Source organism: Poromitra crassiceps (genome assembly GCF_964638095.1).
Source record: "Poromitra crassiceps genome assembly, chromosome: 13".
Taxonomy (NCBI): domain Eukaryota; kingdom Metazoa; phylum Chordata; class Actinopteri; order Beryciformes; family Melamphaidae; genus Poromitra; species Poromitra crassiceps.
This window is the reverse complement of record NC_139644.1, coordinates 26369341-26393278: the sequence shown is the minus strand read 5'-3', so window position 1 is coordinate 26393278 and position 23938 is coordinate 26369341. Positions and strand designations below refer to the sequence as shown.

The following is a 23938-nucleotide window of genomic DNA, read 5'->3' as shown; positions in this document are numbered from 1 at the left end:
AATCTCTCTCTCTCTCTCTCTCTCTCTCTCTCTCTCTCTCTCTCAAATTCAAATTCAAAAGGGCTTTATTGGCATGATAAGGTGCATCTTACATTGCCAAAGCATACATTAGCAACACTTAGCAATTACAAAGAATCAAAAACAGAAAACAAGGCATTTTGTTACACTCAGTAACATACATCACAAAATCTTAAGATATTCAAAGAGGCAGAGAAAAGAAAAGTAAATGGAATGTGATAAGATAGAATATAATAGAAGACTATTGTTGACTGGAATCTATTCAGAATAATAACATAACTGTAATAAATGGGCAGTTAAATGGTGATAGTGCAAATAGAGAGAAATTACAGTGTATTAACAAAAATTCACAGAATCTGTAAATAACCGTTGTTATTTTGAAATCTTCAGAAGAGAGCGAAAAACCAATCAAAGCAAAAAAAACAATAAAATAAAATAGAATAGAATAAGATAAAATAAAGTATTAGTGTTGACCAAAAAAACCTATTTGGAACGACAAATTTAAAATTTAAAACTCTCTCTCTCTCTCTCTCTCTCTCTCTCTCTCTCTCTCTCTCTCTCTCTCTCTCTCTCTCTCTCCCTCCCTCCCTCTTGGGGGCGTGGACAAAGTATATCGTGTGTGATCATGTTCTGTTGATGCACTCCTGAACACCTGACAGTGCACACAGCAGCATTTCAAGTCAGTGGCAGAGGTAAGTGCGAAATGCGCATTATAATGTAATAAACTAAGTTCTGGTAGGCTATAATTACTCCTTCAGCGAGTAGGCTATCCTATTAGGCTACACATGTGACTGCACTTACACACTGATACGATAAAGTAACCTCAACCTGTAGCGTTATGCCAACTGTATGATTAGCCTATACTTTATCAAGCTAATTTAGTCCAGTTTATTTATTTGTAACGTTATTATGAATAAAAGTCCTGTCTAAAATGTTCACAGGATGTACTGAATAACAGATTTTTGAGAAAGACATCAAAACGAAACTGAAAACTGAATGTGCTAAAAGCACATTAGGCACGCAGCCAACAACAGTATTAGGCTATTATTTCGGCATGTCTGAGCACTGCAGTAGGCTAAATAAAGCAGGCAGAGATTTGAGATTGAGGTATCATGATATCCTATATTTGAGGGTATGTTTTAATATGATGGCTAATATGACCTCCAGTGAAATTAAAGGAGAGGTGTTGTAAGAGATACATTTGACCCCCTGAAAACAACTGATAGCATGCACATAGAAACATCTTCCTCAACACAAGCTGCATGTAAAAAATATTGTTCACACACACCCTCCCCCCCTCACTCACACCCCTGTTTCGTTGCCCTGTGCAGATGCAGAGGTGGGTTGTGATCTGTTTGGCATTGCTGGCCCTGGCTGCTGCTGATGAGTGTCCGGACGGAGGCGAGTGTGAAGATGGTCACACCTGCTGCAGCAGCCCGGCCAGCGGCTACCAGTGTTGCCCATTCCACCAGGTAGGCTACACACCGTTCTATTAGGCTAAATAGTCAAATGAATGTTCATCCCGTTGAACAATGGATAGTAATGTTAGGTGTGAAACCGGTTTTACGTAAAATATGCTTGTTATCATCAGTTTAAATAGCAGAACTGTGTCAGAATCACCTATGACCCTATAATTCCACTGATAGAGGAATGATTGTACTATATCTCTATGCTCTTCACTATCATCAACCTAAGAACCACCTATACCAAGCAGACACATAGTACAAAGACGTATCGCTGAAATGTACATAGCAGATAGCATTTCTCTCTTACTGTAAATTAAACAGTTGAACACTGGCACTATTCATCCTCAGTGGCGTTTTTACTATTTTATGAGCCTGATAGTGGCACAGCCTTTATGATAGGACTTTCAAAACCACTTTGGTAGTCAAACTATTCCTCCTACCCCCCCTATCTATCTCCACAGGCTGAGTGCTGTGGGGATCACATGCACTGCTGTCCTGAGGGCACGCTCTGCGACGTGAAGGAGTCAAGCTGTGTGAACGCAACTGCCTCCGTCCCCTGGGCCGAGAGAGTCTCAGCCAATCAGCCCAGGCTTTCCAAAGTAAGAATCCAACTGTATTTAGCAAAGTAGAGCCATCAGCTGACTACCAACCACTAATCCCTTAAAATAACCGTTACCTTTTAATTAATTGACATTGATTCACTGGCTGCTGAATTCATGCACACAGTTTTCCTGCTATAAGGCCGTTTCCCTGTCCCGTCTTTGCAGTCCTTCAGGATGATCCGGGCGTACATGGGGGAGGAAGACGACAACGTCTGTCCCGATCAGTCGCGCTGTCCTCCTGAGTTCTCCTGTCTGAAGGCCTTGACCAGGTTTGGCTGCTGTCCGCTAGCCCAGGTAATCCAGCCCTGCCCCGCACTGTAACAGGTGCAACATGTAGCATCCCCCCCCCCCCCCCCCCACCAATATGTCAGGGGATCTGGCCCATAATCTTTGTTGCATGTTGTCTCTTATTGAAGATGAAGACGATTGATATATTGAAAGTGATTTATTTATTATTTTGCCAGTCAAATCTTTAGTTCCGTATGCTCTGGAAGAACAGCACTTTCTCACTTCCTGTTTTGTGCTGTAAAGCAATCCAGCAGATTTCCCACCGAATGCAACCAGATGGTACACAATGTTGAATGTAATTGTCTCATATGTTTACAGTAATTGATGAGTTAATGTTAATCCAGTTAAGTCTCTTATTTCTTGCTAAAATATAAATTAATTAATGAACTAAGCCTAGAAGCGCACCCAAAACTCATTGATCCAGAATTACAGCTGAATTGTTCAGATTTAGTGAACATAATTGAATGTGACTTGTACCATTAAGTTCTGAGTGACTTCCTGATTCGCAGGGAATCCCATGTTCCGATGGGAAACACTGCTGTCCCGAGGGCCACCAGTGCAGCCCAAACAGCCGCGCCTGCATCCAGAAAGGTTTGACTGATATACAGTAAATATACAATTGATTGATTCACTGATGTGCCCCCTCTCTATGAAGTGCTTTCATGCTTAATCCCGAGGTTTCTTACTTATGGTTGGACACTTTCTTGCTGCAGATCTAGTCAGTGCAGTGCTGTGCAGCGATGGAGAGTCAGAGTGTCCGGAGGAAACCACCTGCTGTGAGACTCCGGACGGGACATGGGGGTGTTGCCCCATGCCAAAGGTATGGATGATGAGGTGATAGATCATGGCTTCTAGGCAACATGCAAATTGTAAAAATGTAAAAAATTCTCAAAGATACAAGAAATACTAAAAAGCCTTTATTATATTGACTTACTAATAAGCCAATATAGTAAGCATACTTTTTAATATTTTTCACACTTCATACTTTTTTTTGGCTTACCAGTATAAGAAGCCAATGCAGTAAGCCAGAATAATAACAGCTTTTTATTATAGTAATGTGTCATAACCATTCAAGATGCAGTCATGAAACTTTACAGGTGTGTAGTTGAGATCAAAATAAAGGTCAAGTAAAAAAAAAGGGTGTGATCCGAGCTAGGGCCTTACACCCCTGGCCCACGTTTAAATGCTGCTGGTGTGATCCCATCGCAAGATGGTGTCTCTCTCTCTCTCTCTCTCTCTCTCTCTCTCTAACATTTTTGCACGTTCCTGTACTAGAGGCCATGGTCTACTGTATCTCTCCTCATGATCGACCTCCTAACTGATCTGACTTTTTTGACACCAGCAAATGTTTGTCATGCACACTGCAGCGCTCTTTGTATCTTCTCTTCTCCGGTAACGTTATGCAAGCTGATCGTTTTGCAAGCCGATGCTACTCCATAGCGTACTGAACATGAGATTACAAAATGATGAATGAAGTCAAATAATGGATTTGCATGCCCTGCTTCACTACGGCATCCTTACGGTTACTTATCATGGCTTATGAGGTGATACTCCATGTGTCTGTGTGATCTGAACAGGCTGTGTGCTGTGAGGATAAGACCCACTGCTGCCCTGAAGGAAGCAGCTGTGATGTCCAACAGTCTAAATGCATTTCCTCGTCTACCAAAAAAGAGACGCCGATGTGGGCCAAGCTGCCTGCTAGGAGGAGAGCAGAGTGGGAGAACCAGAATGGTTAGATTTATTTTTGTTTTTTATTTTTCTCACATAAAACCCCCCAGCTTGCTTCCTTGTTTCGTTTAGTCATGGGGTGTGCGTGTCTCAACTGGTTCTGTGTTCCAAATTTCAGAAGTCACAGCACAAGCTATTTCTGACGGCCACTCAGAAAAAGTCCCTGAATTTACCACAACCAATCCACTTCCTCCTTTTGAGAGGGAAGTGTCCATGTCACCTATCACTAAGGCAACAGGTTGGACATTTATCACATATCATAGTTTGCATTGTGTGTGTGTCATACCTGCCAACATTGATAGATACAGAGATTTTCTGGGATATCGGTGAATGGCCTACTAATGTAATGTGTAATGTGTAATGTAAATTACTTTTAATTACCGGTAGTCTTAAATCCAGAGCTCACAGTAAAATAAATAATAATAAAATAAACATACAAAGTGTACGAAGTGCAAACATTGTGAGAGTGTCAGTGAGTGACTGAGTGTGAGCCATCATTGCCAGGATCAACACCTTCAAAAAGAAGAAGAACAGGAAGGATACAAATATTATGCAGGTAGGGTGACCAGATGTCCCGCTTTGTGTGGGACTGCGCAGCATTTTCATGACTTTTCACGCATCCTAACAAATCGAGATGTCTGCATTTTATGCGAGTGAGACCGAGACAGAGAGAGACTGAGACAGAGAGAGGGGGAGAGAGAGAGACTGAGACAGAGAGAGGGGAAGAGAGAGAGGGGGGGAGAGAGACTGAAACAGAGAGAGGCGGAGAGAGAGCGCACGCCTCACTGCCCCAGCTGCTCCTGTCTGTGTAAAGAGTGCAGCCTGCACCACCCATTTGAGTTGTATCACTCTGAAATCTGGAGATTAGTGGGATAAATTACCAGTCAGGAGCACAGCAGGAGAAAAGTAAAAAAAATACGGAGAATCCTGCGTAAATCGGGAGTGTTGGCAGGTATGGTGTGTGTGTGTGTGTGTGTGTGTGTGTGTGTGTGTGTGTGTGTGTGTGTGTGTGTGTGTGTGTGTGTGTGTGTGTGTGTGTGTGTGAATTTTGTACCGTAGAGTAGTAGGTTATTGGTTTCATTAACTGTAAAACCTTTTCCCCCCACAGGTAATAATGTTCCCTGTGATGATACAGTGGCCTGTGAGGATGGAACTACATGCTGTAAAACGAAAGAGGGCGGGTGGGCTTGCTGTCCTCTACCACAGGTACGTTTATGACCTCTTTTTGTTATTATTGTTTTAGAAGGAACACAAGACATTTCAAACTTCAACATGAAGGGCTTTGCTAACCCAGTATTGTCCGTTCTTCACTGTCCGCAGGCTGTTTGTTGTGCAGACTTTATACACTGCTGCCCGAACGGTCAGACCTGCGACGTGGCTGCTGGGGCGTGTACAAGCGGCTCCGACTCGATGCCCTGGGTGGAGAAAGTGCCAGCGATCCCCAGGAAGGAAGTAGCAGCAGGTGAAGTTCAGTGAGACCTCGGTTGTAACGAGTGGTGATTTGAGTTACTGAAGCATTTCTATTAACCCAAACCAGGCTGGCCATTCTCCTCTGACCTCTGACCTCTGCCATCAACAAGGCATTTTCACCAACTGCTGCTCACTGGATATCTTCTGTTTTCCGACCATTCTCTGTAAACCCTAGAGATGGTTGAAATAGTCAAAGCAGCCTGTCTGGCACCAACAACCACACCACGGTCAAAGTAACTTAAATCACCTTTCTTCCTCATCTGATGCTTGGTTTGAACTTCAGCAGATCTTGACCATGTCATTGAGTTGCTGCCACATGATTGATTAGATATTTATCTTAACGAGGAGTTAAACAGGTGTGCCCATGAAGGGCCGTTGAGTCTATATAGTGAATGTGTGTGTTTTTGTTGTTGTAATGCAGGGGTTCCCAAACTTTTCCGACCAAGTACCATACGTACCAAACCAAATTTCCCAGGGACCACTTCCACTGCGTATACCCCCATAAAATAAGATTTGCTGATTTAACCATGCAATAGCAGCAGAAAGGCTAAATAACAATATACGGCTACTAGCTGGTTCAAAATGGACACACACAGACAGTCACACACCCCCACACACACACACACACACACACACACACACACACACACCTGCCAACATTAGGCTGTAAAAAAGAGGACCCCTTTGAAAAAGTGTTTTCTTTCCCTCGCCAAAATTTTGCCAAAATTTTGAGTGTTATTTAGCTACCTTCCTGACAAGCTAGCATGACATGGTTGGTACAAATCGATTCCTTAGGTCTTCTAGTTTCATACGATACCAGAAACTTCACTCTAGCTTTAAAACTGAGCCTGCTGCAGCCTCTGAAAGTAAATGTTCATAATTGTGATGTTTCCCAAATATCGCGATATTTCTGAAAATCAGCCCAATCCGGCAACTGCTCAGGGTTAATGTGTAGGCTATGTAAAAACTGTTGTCTGTAAAAAAAAAATAATAATAAATAAAATAATCCAATTCTCTGGCGGACCACCAGGCGGACCACAGTTTGGGAACCAATGTTGTAATGATTAGGAAACAAGTGTGGATTTTTGTACCTTACCAGTTTCATTCATGTAACCCTACAGTAGTAGTTTACTGGTTTCATTAACTGGAAAAGGTTTCCCCCCCACAGGTAATAATGTTCCCTGTGATGATACAGTGGCCTGTGAGGATGGAACTACATGCTGTAAAACGAAAGAGGGCGGGTGGGCTTGCTGTCCTCTACCACAGGTACGTTTATGACCTCTTTTTGTTATTATTGTTTTAGAAGGAACACAAGACATTTCAAACTTCAACATGAAGGGCTTTGCTAACCCAGTATTGTCCGTTCTTCACTGTCCGCAGGCTGTTTGTTGTGCAGACTTTATACACTGCTGCCCGAACGGTCAGACCTGCGACGTGGCTGCTGGGGCGTGTACAAGCGGCTCCGACTCGATGCCCTGGGTGGAGAAAGTGCCAGCGATCCCCAGGAAGGAAGTAGCAGCAGGTGAAGTTCAGTGAGACCTCGGTTGTAACGAGTGGTGATTTGAGTTACTGAAGCATTTCTATTAACCCAAACCAGGCTGGCCATTCTCCTCTGACCTCTGACCTCTGCCATCAACAAGGCATTTTCACCAACTGCTGCTCACTGGATATCTTCTGTTTTCAGACCATCCTCTGTAAACCCTAGAGATGGTTGTGCGTGAAAATCCCAGGACATCAGTAGTTTCTGAAATAGTCAAAGCAGCCTGTCTGGCACCAACAACCACGCCACGGTCTAAGTCACTTAAATCACCTTTCTTCCTCATCTGATGCTTGGTTGGTTTGAACTTCAGCAGATCGGCTTGACCATGTCATTGAGTTGCTGCCACATGATTGACTGATTAGATATTTGTGTTAACGAGGAGTTAAACAGGTGTGCCTATTGTTGCAGGTTCAGTATAAATTCATCCAATTTCATTAATTAACTTGGCATCCATCGTTGGTTGTCTAGGGGTTTATACTACTACATAACTGTAACATAAAGAAATTAACACTGAAAGGTTGATTTATCAATGGCTGTGGGTACTCACTCATCAGCTTTAGCCGACATAGCCTCCAGAAGCGTCCCGGCCGGTCCCGACACTGCGCCAGCTCCAGTCGCTTGAATGCGTGAGGAGTCCAAGGTAGTCCTCACACGGTCCAGGCGGGGTCCCATGAAGATGGGACAGGACAAAAGTAACAAAACAAAGCAAGACGAGACACAAACTAATATAGACTGACCACAGGTGATGCGGCTGTGGCCGCCACCATCTTGCGCGTACCAGATTGGCCTCTCGAGGGCCGAGGCAGACGCCATTTTAAGTACGCTTATGGCAGCCCTGTATGGCCAAAAAGGCACCATATGGACACAGAGGCGATATAGAGGTATAAAGGGCGTCTCCATATCCTTCTAAATGAACACCCACACACATCAAAGATAAATCAGCCACAACAAATAGAAGTAAATATGATCATATCCACGTGAGAAGGGGGACGACTGTAACACTATGAAGGGCAGTTGAGTCTATACTGAATCTGTGTGCTGTTTTCTTTTTTCATGTAGATTTTTGTACTTTACCAGTTTCATTCATGTAACCCTACAGTAGTAGGTTACTGGTTTCATTAACTGTAAAACCTTTTCCCCCCACAGGTAATAATGTTCCCTGTGATGATACAGTGGCCTGTGAGGATGGAACTACATGCTGTAAAACTAAAGAGGGCGGGTGGGCTTGCTGTCCTCTACCACAGGTACGTTTATGACCTCTTTTTGTTATTATTGTTTTAGAAGGAACACAAGGGATATGACATTTCAAACTTCAACGTGAAGGGCTTTGCTAACCCAGTATTGTCCGATCTTCACTGTCCGCAGGCTGTTTGTTGTGCAGACTTTATACACTGCTGCCCGAACGGTCAGACCTGCGACGTGGCTGCTGGGGCGTGTACAAGCGGCTCCGACTCGATGCCCTGGGTGGAGAAAGTGCCAGCGATCCCCAGGAAGGAAGTAGCAGCAGGTGAAGTTCAGTGAGACCTCGGTTGTAACGAGTGGTGATTTGAGTTACTGAAGCATTTCTATTAACCCAAACCAGGCTGGCCATTCTCCTCTGACCTCTGACCTCTGCCATCAACAAGGCATTTTCACCAACTGCTGCTCACTGGATATCTTCTGTTTTCAGACCATTCTCTGTAAACCCTAGAGATGGTTGAAATAGTCAAAGCAGCCTGTCTGGCACCAACAACCACACCACGGTCAAAGTAACTTAAATCACCTTTCTTCCTCATCTGATGCTTGGTTTGAACTTCAGCAGATCTTGACCATGTCATTGAGTTGCTGCCACATGATTGATTAGATATTTATCTTAACGAGGAGTTAAACAGGTGTGCCCATGAAGGGCCGTTGAGTCTATATAGTGAATGTGTGTGTTTTTGTTGTTGTAATGCAGGGGTTCCCAAACTTTTCCGACCAAGTACCATACGTACCAAACCAAATTTCCCAGGGACCACTTCCACTGCGTATACCCCCTTAAAATAAGATTTGCTGATTTAACCATGCAATAGCAGCAGAAAGGCTAAATAACAATATAAGGCTACTAGCTGGTTCAAAATGGACACACACAGACAGTCACACACACACACACACACACACACACACACACACACACACACACACACACACACACACACACACACCTGCCAACATTAGGCTGTAAAAAAGAGGACCCCTTTGAAAAAGTGTTTTCTTTCCCTCTCCAAAATTTTGCCAAAATGTTGAGTGTTATTTAGCTACCTTCCTGACAAGCTAGCATGACATGGTTGGTACAAATCGATTCCTTAGGTCTTCTAGTTTCATACGATACCAGAAACTTCACTCTAGCTTTAAAACTGAGCCTGCTGCAGCCTCTGAAAGTAAATGTTCATAATTGTGATGTTTCCCAAATATCGCGATATTTCTGAAAATCAGCCCAATCCGGCAACTGCTCAGGGTTAATGTGTAGGCTATGTAAAAACTGTTGTCTGTAAAAAAAAAAAAAAGTAATAAATAAAATAATCCAATTCTCTGGCGGACCACCAGGCGGACCACAGTTTGGGAACCAATGTTGTAATGATTAGGAAACAAGTGTGGATTTTTGTACCTTACCAGTTTCATTCAATGTAACCCTACAGTAGTAGTTTACTGGTTTCATTAACTGGAAAAGGTTTTCCCCCCACAGGTAATAATGTTCCCTGTGATGATACAGTGGCCTGTGAGGATGGAACTACATGCTGTAAAACTAAAGAGGGCGGGTGGGCTTGCTGTCCTCTACCACAGGTATGTTTATGACCTCTTTTTGTTATTATTGTTTTAGAAGGAACACAAGACATTTCAAACTTCAACGTGAAGGGCTTTGCTAACCCAGTATTGTCCGTTCTTCACTGTCCGCAGGCTGTTTGTTGTGCAGACTTTATACACTGCTGCCCGAACGGTCAGACCTGCGACGTGGCTGCTGGGGCGTGTACAAGCGGCTCCGACTCGATGCCCTGGGTGGAGAAAGTGCCAGCGATCCCCAGGAAGGAAGTAGCAGCAGGTGAAGTTCAGTGAGACCTCGGTTGTAACGAGTGGTGATTTGAGTTACTGAAGCATTTCTATTAACCCAAACCAGGCTGGCCATTCTCCTCTGACCTCTGACCTCTGCCATCAACAAGGCATTTTCACCAACTGCTGCTCACTGGATATCTTCTGTTTTCAGACCATCCTCTGTAAACCCTAGAGATGGTTGAAATAGTCAAAGCAGCCTGTCTTGCACCAACAACCACGCCACGGTCTAAGTCACTTAAATCACCTTTCTTCCTCATCTGATGGTTGGTTGGTTTGAACTTCAGCAGATCGGCTTGACCATGTCATTGAGTTGCTGCCACATGATTGACTGATTAGATATTTGTGTTAACGAGGAGTTAAACAGGTGTGCCTATTGTTGCAGGTTCAGTATAAATTCATCCAATTTCATTAATTAACTTGGCATCCATCGTTGGTTGTCTAGGGGTTTATACTACTACATAACTGTAACATAAAGAAATTAACACTGAAAGGTTGATTTATCAATGGCTGTGGGTACTCACTCATCAGCTTTAGCCGACATAGCCTCCAGAAGCGTCCCGGCCGGTCCCGACACTGCGCCAGCTCCAGTCGCTTGAATGCGTGAGGAGTCCAAGGTAGTCCTCACACGGTCCAGGCGGGGTCCCATGAAGATGGGACAGGACAAAAGTAACAAAACAAAGCAAGACGAGACACAAACTAATATAGACTGACCACAGGTGATGCGGCTGTGGCCGCCACCATCTTGCGCGTACCAGATTGGCCTCTCGAGGGCCGAGGCAGACGCCATTTTAAGTACGCTTATGGCAGCCCTGTATGGCCAAAAAGGCACCATATGGACACAGAGGCGATATAGAGGTATAAAGGGCGTCTCCATATCCTTCTAAATGAACACCCACACACATCAAAGATAAATCAGCCACAACAAATAGAAGTAAATATGATCATATCCACGTGAGAAGGGGGACGACTGTAACACTATGAAGGGCAGTTGAGTCTATACTGAATCTGTGTGCTGTTTTCTTTTTTCATGTAGATTTTTGTACTTTACCAGTTTCATTCATGTAACCCTACAGTAGTAGGTTACTGGTTTCATTAACTGTAAAACCTTTTCCCCCCACAGGCAATAATGTTCCCTGTGATGATACAGTGGCCTGTGAGGATGGAACTACATGCTGTAAAACTAAAGAGGGCGGGTGGGCTTGCTGTCCTCTACCACAGGTACGTTTATGACCTCTTTTTGTTATTATTGTTTTAGAAGGAACACAAGACATTTCAAACTTCAACGTGAAGGGCTTTGCTAACCCAGTATTGTCCGTTCTTCACTGTCCGCAGGCTGTTTGTTGTGCAGACTTTATACACTGCTGCCCGAACGGTCAGACCTGCGACGTGGCTGCTGGGGCGTGTACAAGCGGCTCCAACTCGATGCCCTGGGTGGAGAAAGTGCCAGCGATCCCCAGGAAGGAAGTAGCAGCAGGTGAAGTTCAGTGAGACCTCGGTTGTAACGAGTGGTGATTTGAGTTACTGAAGCATTTCTATTAACCCAAACCAGGCTGGCCATTCTCCTCTGACCTCTGACCTCTGCTATCAACAAGGCATTTTCACCAACTGCTGCTCACTGGATATCTTCGGTTTTCAGACCATTCTCTGTAAACCCTAGAGATGGTTGAAATAGTCAAAGCAGCCTGTCTGGCACCAACAACCACACCACGGTCAAAGTCACTTAAATCGCCTTTCTTCCTCATCTGATGCTTGGTTTGAACTTCAGCAGATCTTGACCATGTCATTGAGTTGCTGCCACATGATTGATTAGATATTTATCTTAACGAGGAGTTAAACAGGTGTGCCCATGAAGGGCCGTTGAGTCTATATAGTGAATGTGTGTGTTTTTGTTGTTGTAATGCAGGGGTTCCCAAACTTTTCCGACCAAGTACCATACGTACCAAACCAAATTTCCCAGGGACCACTTCCACTGCGTATACCCCCATAAAATAAGATTTGCTGATTTAACCATGCAATAGCAGCAGAAAGGCTAAATAACAATATAAGGCTACTAGCTGGTTCAAAATGGACACACACAGACAGTCACACACACACACACACACACACACACACACACACACACACACACACACACACACCTGCCAACATTAGGCTGTAAAAAAGAGGACCCCTTTGAAAAAGTGTTTTCTTTCCCTCGCCAAAATTTTGCCAAAATTTTGAGTGTTATTTAGCTACCTTCCTGACAAGCTAGCATGACATGGTTGGTACAAATCGATTCCTTAGGTCTTCTAGTTTCATACGATACCAGAACCTTCACTCTAGCTTTAAAACTGAGCCTGCTGCAGCCTCTGAAAGTACCGTAAATGTTCATAATTGTGATGTTTCCCAAATATCGCGATATTTCTGAAAATCAGCCCAATCCGGCAACTGCTCAGGGTTAATGTGTAAGCTATGTAAAAACTGTTGTCTGTAAAAAAATGAATAAAAAAATAAAATAATCCAATCCTCTGGCGCACCACCAGGCGGACCACAGTTTGGGAACCAATGCTGTAATGATTAGGAAACAAGTGTGGATTTTTGTACCTTACCAGTTTCATTCAATGTAACCCTACAGTAGTAGTTTACTGGTTTCATTAACTGGAAAAGGTTTTCCCCCCACAGGTAATAATGTTCCCTGTGATGATACAGTGGCCTGTGAGGATGGAACTACATGCTGTAAAACTAAAGAGGGCGGGTGGGCTTGCTGTCCTCTACCACAGGTACGTTTATGACCTCTTTTTGTTATTATTGTTTTAGAAGGAACACAAGACATTTCAAACTTCAACGTGAAGGGCTTTGCTAACCCAGTATTGTCCGTTCTTCACTGTCCGCAGGCTGTTTGTTGTGCAGACTTTATACACTGCTGCCCGAACGGTCAGACCTGCGACGTGGCTGCTGGGGCGTGTACAAGCGGCTCCGACTCGATGCCCTGGGTGGAGAAAGTGCCAGCGATCCCCAGGAAGGAAGTAGCAGCAGGTGAAGTTCAGTGAGACCTCGGTTGTAACGAGTGGTGATTTGAGTTACTGAAGCATTTCTATTAACCCAAACCAGGCTGGCCATTCTCCTCTGACCTCTGACCTCTGCCATCAACAAGGCATTTTCACCAACTGCTGCTCACTGGATATCTTCTGTTTTCAGACCATTCTCTGTAAACCCTAGAGATGGTTGAAATAGTCAAAGCAGCCTGTCTGGCACCAACAACCACACCACGGTCAAAGTAACTTAAATCACCTTTCTTCCTCATCTGATGCTTGGTTTGAACTTCAGCAGATCTTGACCATGTCATTGAGTTGCTGCCACATGATTGATTAGATATTTATCTTAACGAGGAGTTAAACAGGTGTGCCCATGAAGGGCCGTTGAGTCTATATAGTGAATGTGTGTGTTTTTGTTGTTGTAATGCAGGGGTTCCCAAACTTTTCCGACCAAGTACCATACGTACCAAACCAAATTTCCCAGGGACCACTTCCACTGCGTATACCCCCATAAAATAAGATTTGCTGATTTAACCATGCAATAGCAGCAGAAAGGCTAAATAACAATATACTGCTACTAGCTGGTTCAAAATGGACACACACACACACACACACCCACACACACACACACACACACACACACACACACACACACACACACACACACACACACACACACACACACACACACACACACACACACACACACACCTGCCAACATTAGGCTGTAAAAAAGAGGACCCCTTTGAAAAAGTGTTTTCTTTCCCTCGCCAAAATTTTGCCAAAATTTTGAGTGTTATTTAGCTACCTTCCTGACAAGCTAGCATGACATGGTTGGTACAAATCGATTCCTTAGGTCTTCTAGTTTCATACGATACCAGAAACTTCACTCTAGCTTTAAAACTGAGCCTGCTGCAGCCTCTGAAAGTAAATGTTCATAATTGTGATGTTTCCCAAATATCGCGATATTTCTGAAAATCAGCCCAATCCGGCAACTGCTCAGGGTTAATGTGTATGTAAAAACTGTTGTCTGTAAAAAAAAAAAAAAAAATAAAAAAATAATCCAATTCTCTGGCGGACCACCAGGCGGACCACAGTTTGGGAACCAATGTTGTAATGATTAGGAAACAAGTGTGGATTTTTGTACCTTACCAGTTTCATTCAATGTAACCCTACAGTAGTAGTTTACTGGTTTCATTAACTGGAAAAGGTTTTCCCCCCACAGGTAATAATGTTCCCTGTGATGATACGGTGGCCTGTGAGGATGGAACTACATGCTGTAAAACTAAAGAGGGCGGGTGGGCTTGCTGTCCTCTACCACAGGTACGTTTATGACCTCTTTTTGTTATTATTGTTTTAGAAGGAACACAAGACATTTCAAACTTCAACGTGAAGGGCTTTGCTAACCCAGTATTGTCCGTTCTTCACTGTCCGCAGGCTGTTTGTTGTGCAGACTTTATACACTGCTGCCCGAACGGTCAGACCTGCGACGTGGCTGCTGGGGCGTGTACAAGCGGCTCCGACTCGATGCCCTGGGTGGAGAAAGTGCCAGCGATCCCCAGGAAGGAAGTAGCAGCAGGTGAAGTTCAGTGAGACCTCGGTTGTAACGAGTGGTGATTTGAGTTACTGAAGCATTTCTATTAACCCAAACCAGGCTGGCCATTCTCCTCTGACCTCTGACCTCTGCCATCAACAAGGCATTTTCACCAACTGCTGCTCACTGGATATCTTCTGTTTTCAGACCATTCTCTGTAAACCCTAGAGATGGTTGAAATAGTCAAAGCAGCCTGTCTTGCACCAACAACCACGCCACGGTCTAAGTCACTTAAATCACCTTTCTTCCTCATCTGATGGTTGGTTGGTTTGAACTTCAGCAGATCGGCTTGACCATGTCATTGAGTTGCTGCCACATGATTGACTGATTAGATATTTGTGTTAACGAGGAGTTAAACAGGTGTGCCTATTGTTGCAGGTTCAGTATAAATTCATCCAATTTCATTAATTAACTTGGCATCCATCGTTGGTTGTCTAGGGGTTTATACTACTACATAACTGTAACATAAAGAAATTAACACTGAAAGGCTGATTTATCAATGGCTGTGGGTACTCACTCATCAGCTTTAGCCGACATAGCCTCCAGAAGCGTCCCGGCCGGTCCCGACACTGCGCCAGCTCCAGTCGCTTGAATGCGTGAGGAGTCCAAGGTAGTCCTCACACGGTCCAGGCGGGGTCCCATGAAGATGGGACAGGACAAAAGTAACAAAACAAAGCAAGACGAGACACAAACTAATATAGACTGACCACAGGTGATGCGGCTGTGGCCGCCACCATCTTGCGCGTACCAGATTGGCCTCTCGAGGGCCGAGGCAGACGCCATTTTAAGTACGCTTATGGCAGCCCTGTATGGCCAAAAAGGCACCATATGGACACAGAGGCGATATAGAGGTATAAAGGGCGTCTCCATATCCTTCTAAATGAACACCCACACACATCAAAGATAAATCAGCCACAACAAATAGAAGTAAATATGATCATATCCACGTGAGAAGGGGGACGACTGTAACACTATGAAGGGCAGTTGAGTCTATACTGAATCTGTGTGCTGTTTTCTTTTTTCATGTAGATTTTTGTACTTTACCAGTTTCATTCATGTAACCCTACAGTAGTAGGTTACTGGTTTCATTAACTGTAAAACCTTTTCACCCCACAGGCAATAATGTTCCCTGTGATGATACGGTGGCCTGTGAGGATGGAACTACATGCTGTAAAACTAAAGAGGGCGGGTGGGCTTGCTGTCCTCTACCACAGGTACGTTTATGACCTCTTTTTGTTATTATTGTTTAGAAAGACCTCCCTTCATCAACACAGGGGTTATAACTTTTAAAACATGAAGGGCTTTGCTAACCTGGTAATCTCTTTCCTTCTTGTCTGATGCTCACTGTCCGCAGGCTGTTTGTTGTTCAGACTTTATACACTGCTGCCCGCACGGTCAGACCTGCAACGTGGCTGCCCAGACGTGTGACAGCGGCTCCAACTCGGCGCCCTGGGTGGAGAAAGTGCCAGCGATCCCCAGGAAGGAAGTAGCGGCAGGTGACGTTCAGTGCGACTCCACCCACAGCTGTCCGGACAAGACCACCTGCTGCAAGAACGTGAAAGGAGCGTGGGCCTGTTGTCCTCTACCACAGGTGAACACACAGAAATACAGCAGAATACCAGAGGCAGGGACTCAAGACACACTCACAGGTTTAATTGCTTGACACTTAACTGGATGCATGAAGAGAAGAATGGAGACTTGATGGGTTCTGGTGATAGCTTCTAGCTATAATGGCAAAAGTTTTCAAGAGTGCATGAAAGTTTTGTTTTGATACAACCTACTTTGTATTTGTGTTGTTTGCCATGCTATCAGTGTGCGTGTGTGTAAGGAAAAGAGGATGATGGATTTGTGCTACTATTTCCATGCTGATGGTCATGTTTTATATCCCTTTTATGCACCCGGGCATTATGCTATGTCATGCTATTATTTTATATCAACATAACTCAGAGGCCACGGTGATGCTGACCTATTTTGGTTTGTGTAGACAGGCGCTGGAGCCTGAGTTTATACGGGGACACTTTGAAATGACCTATCCTGTAGCCGCTGACTCTCAGACCATCAGGCTGGTCTTTTGGCCTCACTGGAGCAAAGCACTGCTGTTGCTATGGAGTAATAATTAATTAGGCTTATACCATGGTCTCTAGGGTGAATACTCTTTTCTGATTGGCTGGCAGGTGTGCGTTAAAAACTGTTTAGTGCACACGTGGTCTGCCTCGAGTTTACTTATTTAAATACCCTCTCACTCCAAAGAGAGTTTTGACATCTTTATTCGCCAGACTCTCACACCTAGAGGTCTGAATCAAGAGTATGAGATCAAACATTTTCTCTAAAACAAATTATAAAAAATGGAAGAAGAAAGAGTTTAATTGGGATAACGTTTCTGTACGCAGACCTTCATCAGATTCTTTTGGTGATTCTGGAAATAATCTGACGGTCTGCGCACCAAAAAAATATTCACATTAAACTTTTTTTAATTGCAAGTGAAGTGGACAGTGTGCGGGAGTTGTTTGGTTTACTTGTCGTTCTCGGTGTGCAGAAACTGTTCCTTGAGGGTAACAAAATGGAAATGTCTTTAAATGAATGTACGGTAAATTAAAGTGTCACCCATTGTTGCCTAGACATGGCCATTACCTCTTTTCTGTTCTCCAGATGTTTAGATAATTTTGAAACTGAGCAACTTCCCAGTATCATATGACGATGCTGCTGTTACTTAACTCATTGAGTGCCAATGACGACAATCGTCGTCAATTCGATTAGTGACGTAGAGTGCCAATGACGACGATTGTCGTCAATTGCGTTTTTTGACGGTGGGACGTGGATCAAAGCCTATTACATCTCCTATTAAAATATGGGAGCTATTGAAGGTGTATAACCTATTTTACAGACCCATTAGGTGGCGACAGTGCTCTCCAGATTAGAGAAAGGTCCGGAAAACAGCAGGAAAAAGCCCTGTGATGAAAGAGAAACCGCTCATGCTGCAGCCAGAGCCATATAGATTGCTCTGTCTGGAGCTGACGTTGGCTGCGAACAGCAGTCAATCCGCGCCCACAACTGAGCCCCTCTGCCTTTGTCTGTCTGTCTGCATAGTTTCTCCACACGATTAGCCACCAGAAAAGCAGCACCCGACGCCGAAGGACCAAACCATTCTCAGCAGTCCGGTTTGGCTTTTCCGTGTAGCGCTGGGAGCCGGCGCACAAAAACGGAGCGCTCCGAAAATAGACTGGGTGCTTGAGGCTGTGTGTTAGTGTGGGGAGGAGTTTGCAGCTGAGGGGGGGAGAGGGGGGTGGGGCACGCAGGGCACCACACAACTACACCACGTCACTACATCAGAAAATATTAGCTTCAGACTCAGTGAATGTGCTTGAAATGCTTAATTTCACAAAAGGCGGAATATCTCAGCTTCTAATTTGAAACGTCTCTTTTTGCTCAAAACAACCTATCTTCTCCGGCTCATAACTAAAGAATGGAAAATGGTATCAATAAACTTTTTTTTGCAGATGATAGAAGAGAGTCTCATCGTTCTTTGTGCGTGTTTGGTGTTTACATAGTAATATCACACAATATTCTGTGGGCCTCGAGAAATCACTGAAAACGCTCTGAAACTCTGGCACAGGGAGCGTCCGTTCTCCAAAAGTGGCTGGCACTCAATGAGTTAAGTATATTTCTAGCCTTAAGCGCATTACTTGGCTTTTGTTTTCACCAGTTCCCTTTTTCCCCTGTATCTGCGGCCAGACATGGACACAGAGACAGTTTACATTTCCAGAAGTGAAAAACAAACCACACATTGTGACACGACACAAACATGCAGCGACTCAGCAGTCTCACCAGTGTACTGTATAGCCGTTTTCCCACATGCGTACCGGAAAATTACCTGTAAGTCAATATCGGACATTTCCCTTCACACCTGGGCTCTGGCATGAGGGAATATAGCAGCGAAATTGCCTGTATGTTGGGGGGCGGGGCGGCACTGCAGAGCGGGTGGGGAGTGACGTGTCGGCAAAACTCCGATGGTGAAATAAGTTTGCTTGTTTATCCGTTCACCTGCGTCGCGTTGAAGCACTTTTTACAGACTAGCTTCGTTTGATGTGTCCGGGCTTGCCTTCGCTGTCAGCAACGTAAGCAAAATACTTCCACATTTCGCTTTGTGCATTTGCTTCGTCTGTGTCCCTGTCGGGCTGTGACTGAAGGAGGAGGAGGACTGTGGCCAGAGAGCGAGCAGGCAGCAGAGAGGAGAGAGGGGGAAATCAGCACGCCCACACATGAAGCTGACATACCGCTCTTATTATCACAAGATAATTTCGCCAGTTTGCTTTAATGTGCACGAATGATTAGATTATGCCCGCTGGAACATTAAGCAACGTGTGTACACCTCGCCCATGAGAGAAGGACCGGTGTCGCGGGAAATGACTGGACCCGTTCTACACTTGTGTCCGTTATCGCGCATACCGCTCTTCTGACTGGCTCGAAACTGGTGAAATGTCCGCGATGACGGGGTCGCGCTTTTACCGGAACAACAACTTTCACACATGCAGGCATTAGACCACGTTCCGGTCATTTAGCGGTACAAAGCGCATGTGGGAAAACGGCTTATGTGACATTAAGCATTTCCCCCTTCCCCCTCAGGCCGTGTGCTGTGACGACCACGTTCACTGCTGCCCCAAAGACACTACCTGTGGCCCTGCCCCTGAGAGCTCCTGTCAGGGCCCCTCGGGGTCAGTACCCATGGTGGAGAAGCTGCCCGCATTTGTTACTGCGCCACCTAGTGAAGCGGAGGCTACGACCCCATGCCAGGGAACAGAGCAGCAGACAGGGAAGGAAGACGGCGAAGACAATACGACGGAGGAGGGAGAGGAGGAGGAAGAAGAGGAGGAAGAAGAAGAGGAGGAAGGAGAAGAAGAGGAAAATGAGGGCATGATTCAGTGTGACCGACACACCAGTTGCCCTGACCACACTACCTGCTGCTTCATGGCCTCCACTAAAAAGTGGGGCTGCTGCCCGCTGCCACAGGTCAGTATTATCTTCACAAGCAATACCTTCAGCACAAAATGACCACAATAAATCAATCAATACCAATGACTCACTATTACTAAGGGGGAACAACCCAGTTTCAAGACACTCTCAATCTCAACTCTTTGAGTTGTCAGGGGCCAGGTGTCTGTGTGTGTATGGTGTGTGTGTGTGTGTGTGTGTGTGTGTGTGTGTGTGTGTGTGTGTGTGTGTGTGTGTGTGTGTGTGTGTGTGTGTGTGTGTGTGTGTGTGTGTGTGTGTGTGTGTGTGTGTGTGTGTGTGGGGAGGGGGGGGGGGTTAAGTTGAAGAAGAAGAACTGAAAAGTTTTTTTTCATGACACACTTCCTCTCTCACTTCTCTCGCCCCAGGCGGTGTGCTGCTCTGACGGTAATCACTGCTGCCCCAAAAACTACAAATGTCGCGGGGACTCAACATGTATCAAAGGAGAAGTGGTGATTCCCTGGTACAACAAGCTTCCAGCAGAGACAAGTGTCCAGCCTGACCCCAGCTCTGTGGAGTGTGACACCCAGAACAGATGCCCAGAACACTCCACCTGCTGCCAGCTCTCCACTGGCCAGTGGGGCTGCTGTCCTCTGCATAAGGTGTGATGTGGTGTGTGTGTGCATGTGTGCATGCGTGCGTGCATGTGTGCGTGCGTGCATGTCTGGAGATTTCTTTTATAACTGCAACTTATATAAGTCTTATACTTAAGACTTATTTGATCCACTGTCTCTGTTTGCTGTCCCTCCTGTCTCTCTGCCCTGTCCCTGTTTTGCTGTCCCTCCTGTCTCTCTGTCCCGTCTGTGTTTGCTGTCCCCCCTGTCTGTCTGTCCTGTCTCTGTTTGTCTCTCTGTCCCGTCTCTGTTTGTCTGTCTGTCCCGTCTCTGTTTGCTGTCCCGCCTGTCTCTCTGTCCTGTCCCTGTTTGTCTCTCTGTCCCTGCTCTGTTTGCTGTCCCTCCTGTCTCTCTGTCCTGTCCCTGTTTGCTGTCCCTGCTGTCTCTGTGCCGTCTGTGTTTGCTGTCCCTCCTGTCTCTCTGTCCCGTCTCCGTTTGCTGTCTCTCTGTCCCGTCTCTGTTTGCTGTCCCTCGTGTCTCTCTGTCCCATCTCTGTTTGCTGTCCCTCGTGTCTCTCTGTCCCATCTCTGTTTGCTGTCCCTCGTGTCTCTCTGTCCCATGTCTGTTTGCTGTCCCTCGTGTCTCTCTGTCCCATGTCTGTTTGCTGTCTCTCTGTAGGCGGTGTGCTGCCCGGACATGGAGCACTGCTGTCCACAGGGCTACAGCTGCAACATGGCCTCAGGCTCCTGTCAGAGGCTTCTCATGCTGCAGATGCAGACAGTACCGCTGACTGAGGTTTACGCGCCCCAGCCCGTCCACCTAAAGACCAGGGTCATCCAGTGTGACAGCCAGACCACCTGTCAAGAGCAGGAGACCTGCTGCAGGACGGCCGTCGCTACATGGGCCTGTTGTCCCTCTCCTAATGTATGATACAGTAACACCTTCTCTACTGCTGGACCTGCTGAAAGGAGAAGTTTGGCGATTTTCGACCTACTGTGTAAATACAGTCATTTGTCTCTTACATAGCTGTAGTACTTGGAGCCGCAGAGAGTCCAGAGTCAGCTGTCAGTAGGAACAGCGAGTTCCAACAGCGAGTTCCGTTGCCTCTTGCTGCTAACAGTGAGTCCAAATGTGGTTTGCCAAAGGATCTCCAGAAAGCCCAGTCTGTGAAAACAATACCAACCGATGTATTTACGTTCACAGACCAGACAGCACCATCTCCACTCAGTGGGTCGTCTTCTACTGAACTCTGCTGTTTACAGTCTGGCCCGATCGCCCACAAAACTAGATCCCCCGCCAGTAGCACACTCTCACCCCACAGCGTCACAAATATTTCCTGGCTAGTGAAAGTGTGCATAATAATGGAACTGTGTCATAAAATCTGAGCTCACTTTAACTTAAGTATGACAACTTTGCAGTTTCCACTCAACTACAAATGGCTTTTGGGAGATATTTTAACAAAGGCCATTTGGACTCATTGTTAGCAGCAAGACGTCTCGCAACAGAGCTCACTGTTTCAACTGACAGCAAGGGAGTTACATTGGCTACAGGTCCAAGTACGGCAAGTGTGTAAGAGACAAATTGCATAGGTCCAAAATCATTGAACTTGTCCTTTAAAAATCAGGCAGGCCTAATGTCATTTGAACAGAGGTAGGCAACAGCACTCGAATTAGAGTAAATCTTGAGTTTTTTTTTATTAAGGGCAAAACAGACGCGTTTCAGCCTTAGGCCATCATCAGTGTACACTAATGTCATTTGAAGCCAATGACTAAGGCGGCTCAGAATGATGCCATTTTAATCATGTAACAGATTTTTATTTATAGTGTTTAGGCCTTTTTCATGTCAAGTAGAATAATCTAACTATGCATCCTAATTGATCCAAGTAGACCTTTCCTCCACAATGAAAGAACATACAGTATGTGCAGCAGTAGTAATAGTGGGAGGATAAAGAGGAACTGAGCAGTAGAGGTCATGTGTTGAAAGCTTCAGTCATGTGTTGAAGGTGCAGTGTAACAGTCCCTGTCATGTGTTGAAGGTGCAGTGTAACAGTCCGTGTCATGTGTTGAAGGTGCAGTGCAACAGTCCGTGTCATGTGTTGAGTGCAGTGTAACAGTCCGTGTCATGTGTTGAAGGTGCAGTGCAACAGTCCGTGTCATGTGTTGAGTGCAGTGTAACAGTCCGTGTCATGTGTTGAAGGTGCAGTGTAACATTCCCTGTCATGTGTTGAAGGTGCAGCGTAACAGTCCGTGTCCCTCTCTCTCAGGCGGTGTGTTGCCACGACATGAAGCACTGCTGTCCTACTGGCTACACCTGCGATGAGCTCGGCTCCTGCACCCAGAGCACGGGCTTCCTCCGCTGGGATAACTGGTTCCTCGCCGACAAAAAGAAGAGAGCCCTGCTTGTGTGAAGAAAAAACATTTCCATTTTGATTGTCACTCGACCATACTTTCATTTTCCGCATGCGGCGCACTACTAGAAGATAGAGGAAGCTTCACGGTGACGGTCAGATGCTTTTATTCTCAGGGGACAGAGGTAGATGCTGGTTCAGATTGTGTGAAATGAGATGCCTCTGCCACTCAGCTTCTGGGAGGAATCACACTTTGACAGTATTTTGTGAGTTTGGGATTATAAGCACGCAACACAAGCATAACACCACACAAGCATAAAGTAAGACTCAAATGTCACAAATATATGTGGATACTGGTAATTAAATTTTGATAAAGAAATGGTCAAATAAAACCTTGTAATTCCAAGCTCACTTGCTACTTGAAAGTCTTGGCGCAACAAATTAAACTGAATTTGAAAAACACTCCAGGGCCAAGATGATTTTATCGGGTTCAAGAAAACTTTTAATAACTTATTCTATTCTGGCTCTGCTTGTTTGAATCAAAACAACTTAGAGAGCACCGCTTCAGCTGCCAACCATCAAGCAAGCAAAATGCACTTTTCTATAAATAATCAGTCCCAATTTGGGCATAATTTTAATTCAGTGTGTATCTTTTATAACCTTGAATATGAAAAATGTATGATGAATATATGAAAATTGTTGTGTAGTAGTGCCACCTTGTGGTCAATGAATGGTAATGCCTGCTGCAGTAAATCTCTTGTTAGCCCACTGATAGCTTTTTTCATACACATTCATAAACAAACGTCACGGCTTCACCTCAGTTTTTCACAATTGTTCCAAATCAAAACTGCTTTGTGTGTATGTTTTATGAATTAAAACATCCTGCTGTGAGTTGTGTGTTTATTTGGATTTAGCACAGAAGAATAGGCAAGGAGACGAACAAGCCACACTTTCTGCTGCTCATGATGAACAGTTCAACCGGCTGTCAGATACTTTTTTTTTATAAACTTTGTTGAGCAAAGGATACGAGGGATCAGCCGAGCAGCATTTTGGTAAACAAACCGCATCACTGGGTAGCAATGGCAATGGAACCTATGGAGCCTGAGTTTGAGCGTCTGACTCTAGCCAAAGGGGGTGTTTAATGAGTCTTAAATGGGTTCTCCAGTAATAACTCCCTTAATTAATTTTAAGGGGATTTAGCATGAACTAGAATTTGCTATGCATGCTCAATCCTATAGGGT

The 23938-nt window shown here is 45.0% G+C and overlaps 1 protein-coding gene across 1 annotated transcript; it reads left to right on the top strand.

Annotated features, from left to right (window-relative positions):
- The first annotated feature begins 667 nt into the window (after window positions 1-667).
- On the top strand, window positions 668-23582 carry grna (granulin a). Its single transcript, XM_083649842.1, has 28 exons — window positions 668-710; window positions 1350-1490; window positions 1946-2083; window positions 2252-2380; window positions 2884-2965; window positions 3088-3194; window positions 3952-4105; window positions 4221-4340; window positions 5211-5308; window positions 5423-5564; window positions 6741-6838; window positions 6953-7094; window positions 8259-8356; window positions 8478-8619; window positions 9817-9914; window positions 10029-10170; window positions 11302-11399; window positions 11514-11655; window positions 12843-12940; window positions 13055-13196; window positions 14421-14518; window positions 14633-14774; window positions 15906-16003; window positions 16144-16380; window positions 19413-19796; window positions 20165-20398; window positions 21029-21274; window positions 22614-23582. Exons 2-28 carry the CDS (start codon window positions 1350-1352, stop codon window positions 22755-22757), a joined length of 3894 nt encoding a protein of 1297 aa, XP_083505968.1. The 5' UTR covers window positions 668-710; the 3' UTR covers window positions 22758-23582.
- Window positions 23583-23938: the final 356 nt, after the last annotated feature.

What these genes read in the sequence shown, in the direction of transcription:
- grna (XM_083649842.1), top strand. Translation starts at nt 1,350, where the DNA reads ATGCAGAGGTGGGTTGTGATCTGTTTGGCATTGCTGGCCCTGGCTGCT. An exon ending in AGAGTGGGAGAACCAGAATG is followed by an intron (nt 4,106 to 4,220) that starts GTTAGATTTATT and finishes TCCAAATTTCAG; the next exon opens with AAGTCACAGCACAAGCTATT. An exon ending in CAGGAAGGAAGTAGCAGCAG is followed by an intron (nt 13,197 to 14,420) that starts GTGAAGTTCAGT and finishes TTCCCCCCACAG; the next exon opens with GTAATAATGTTCCCTGTGAT.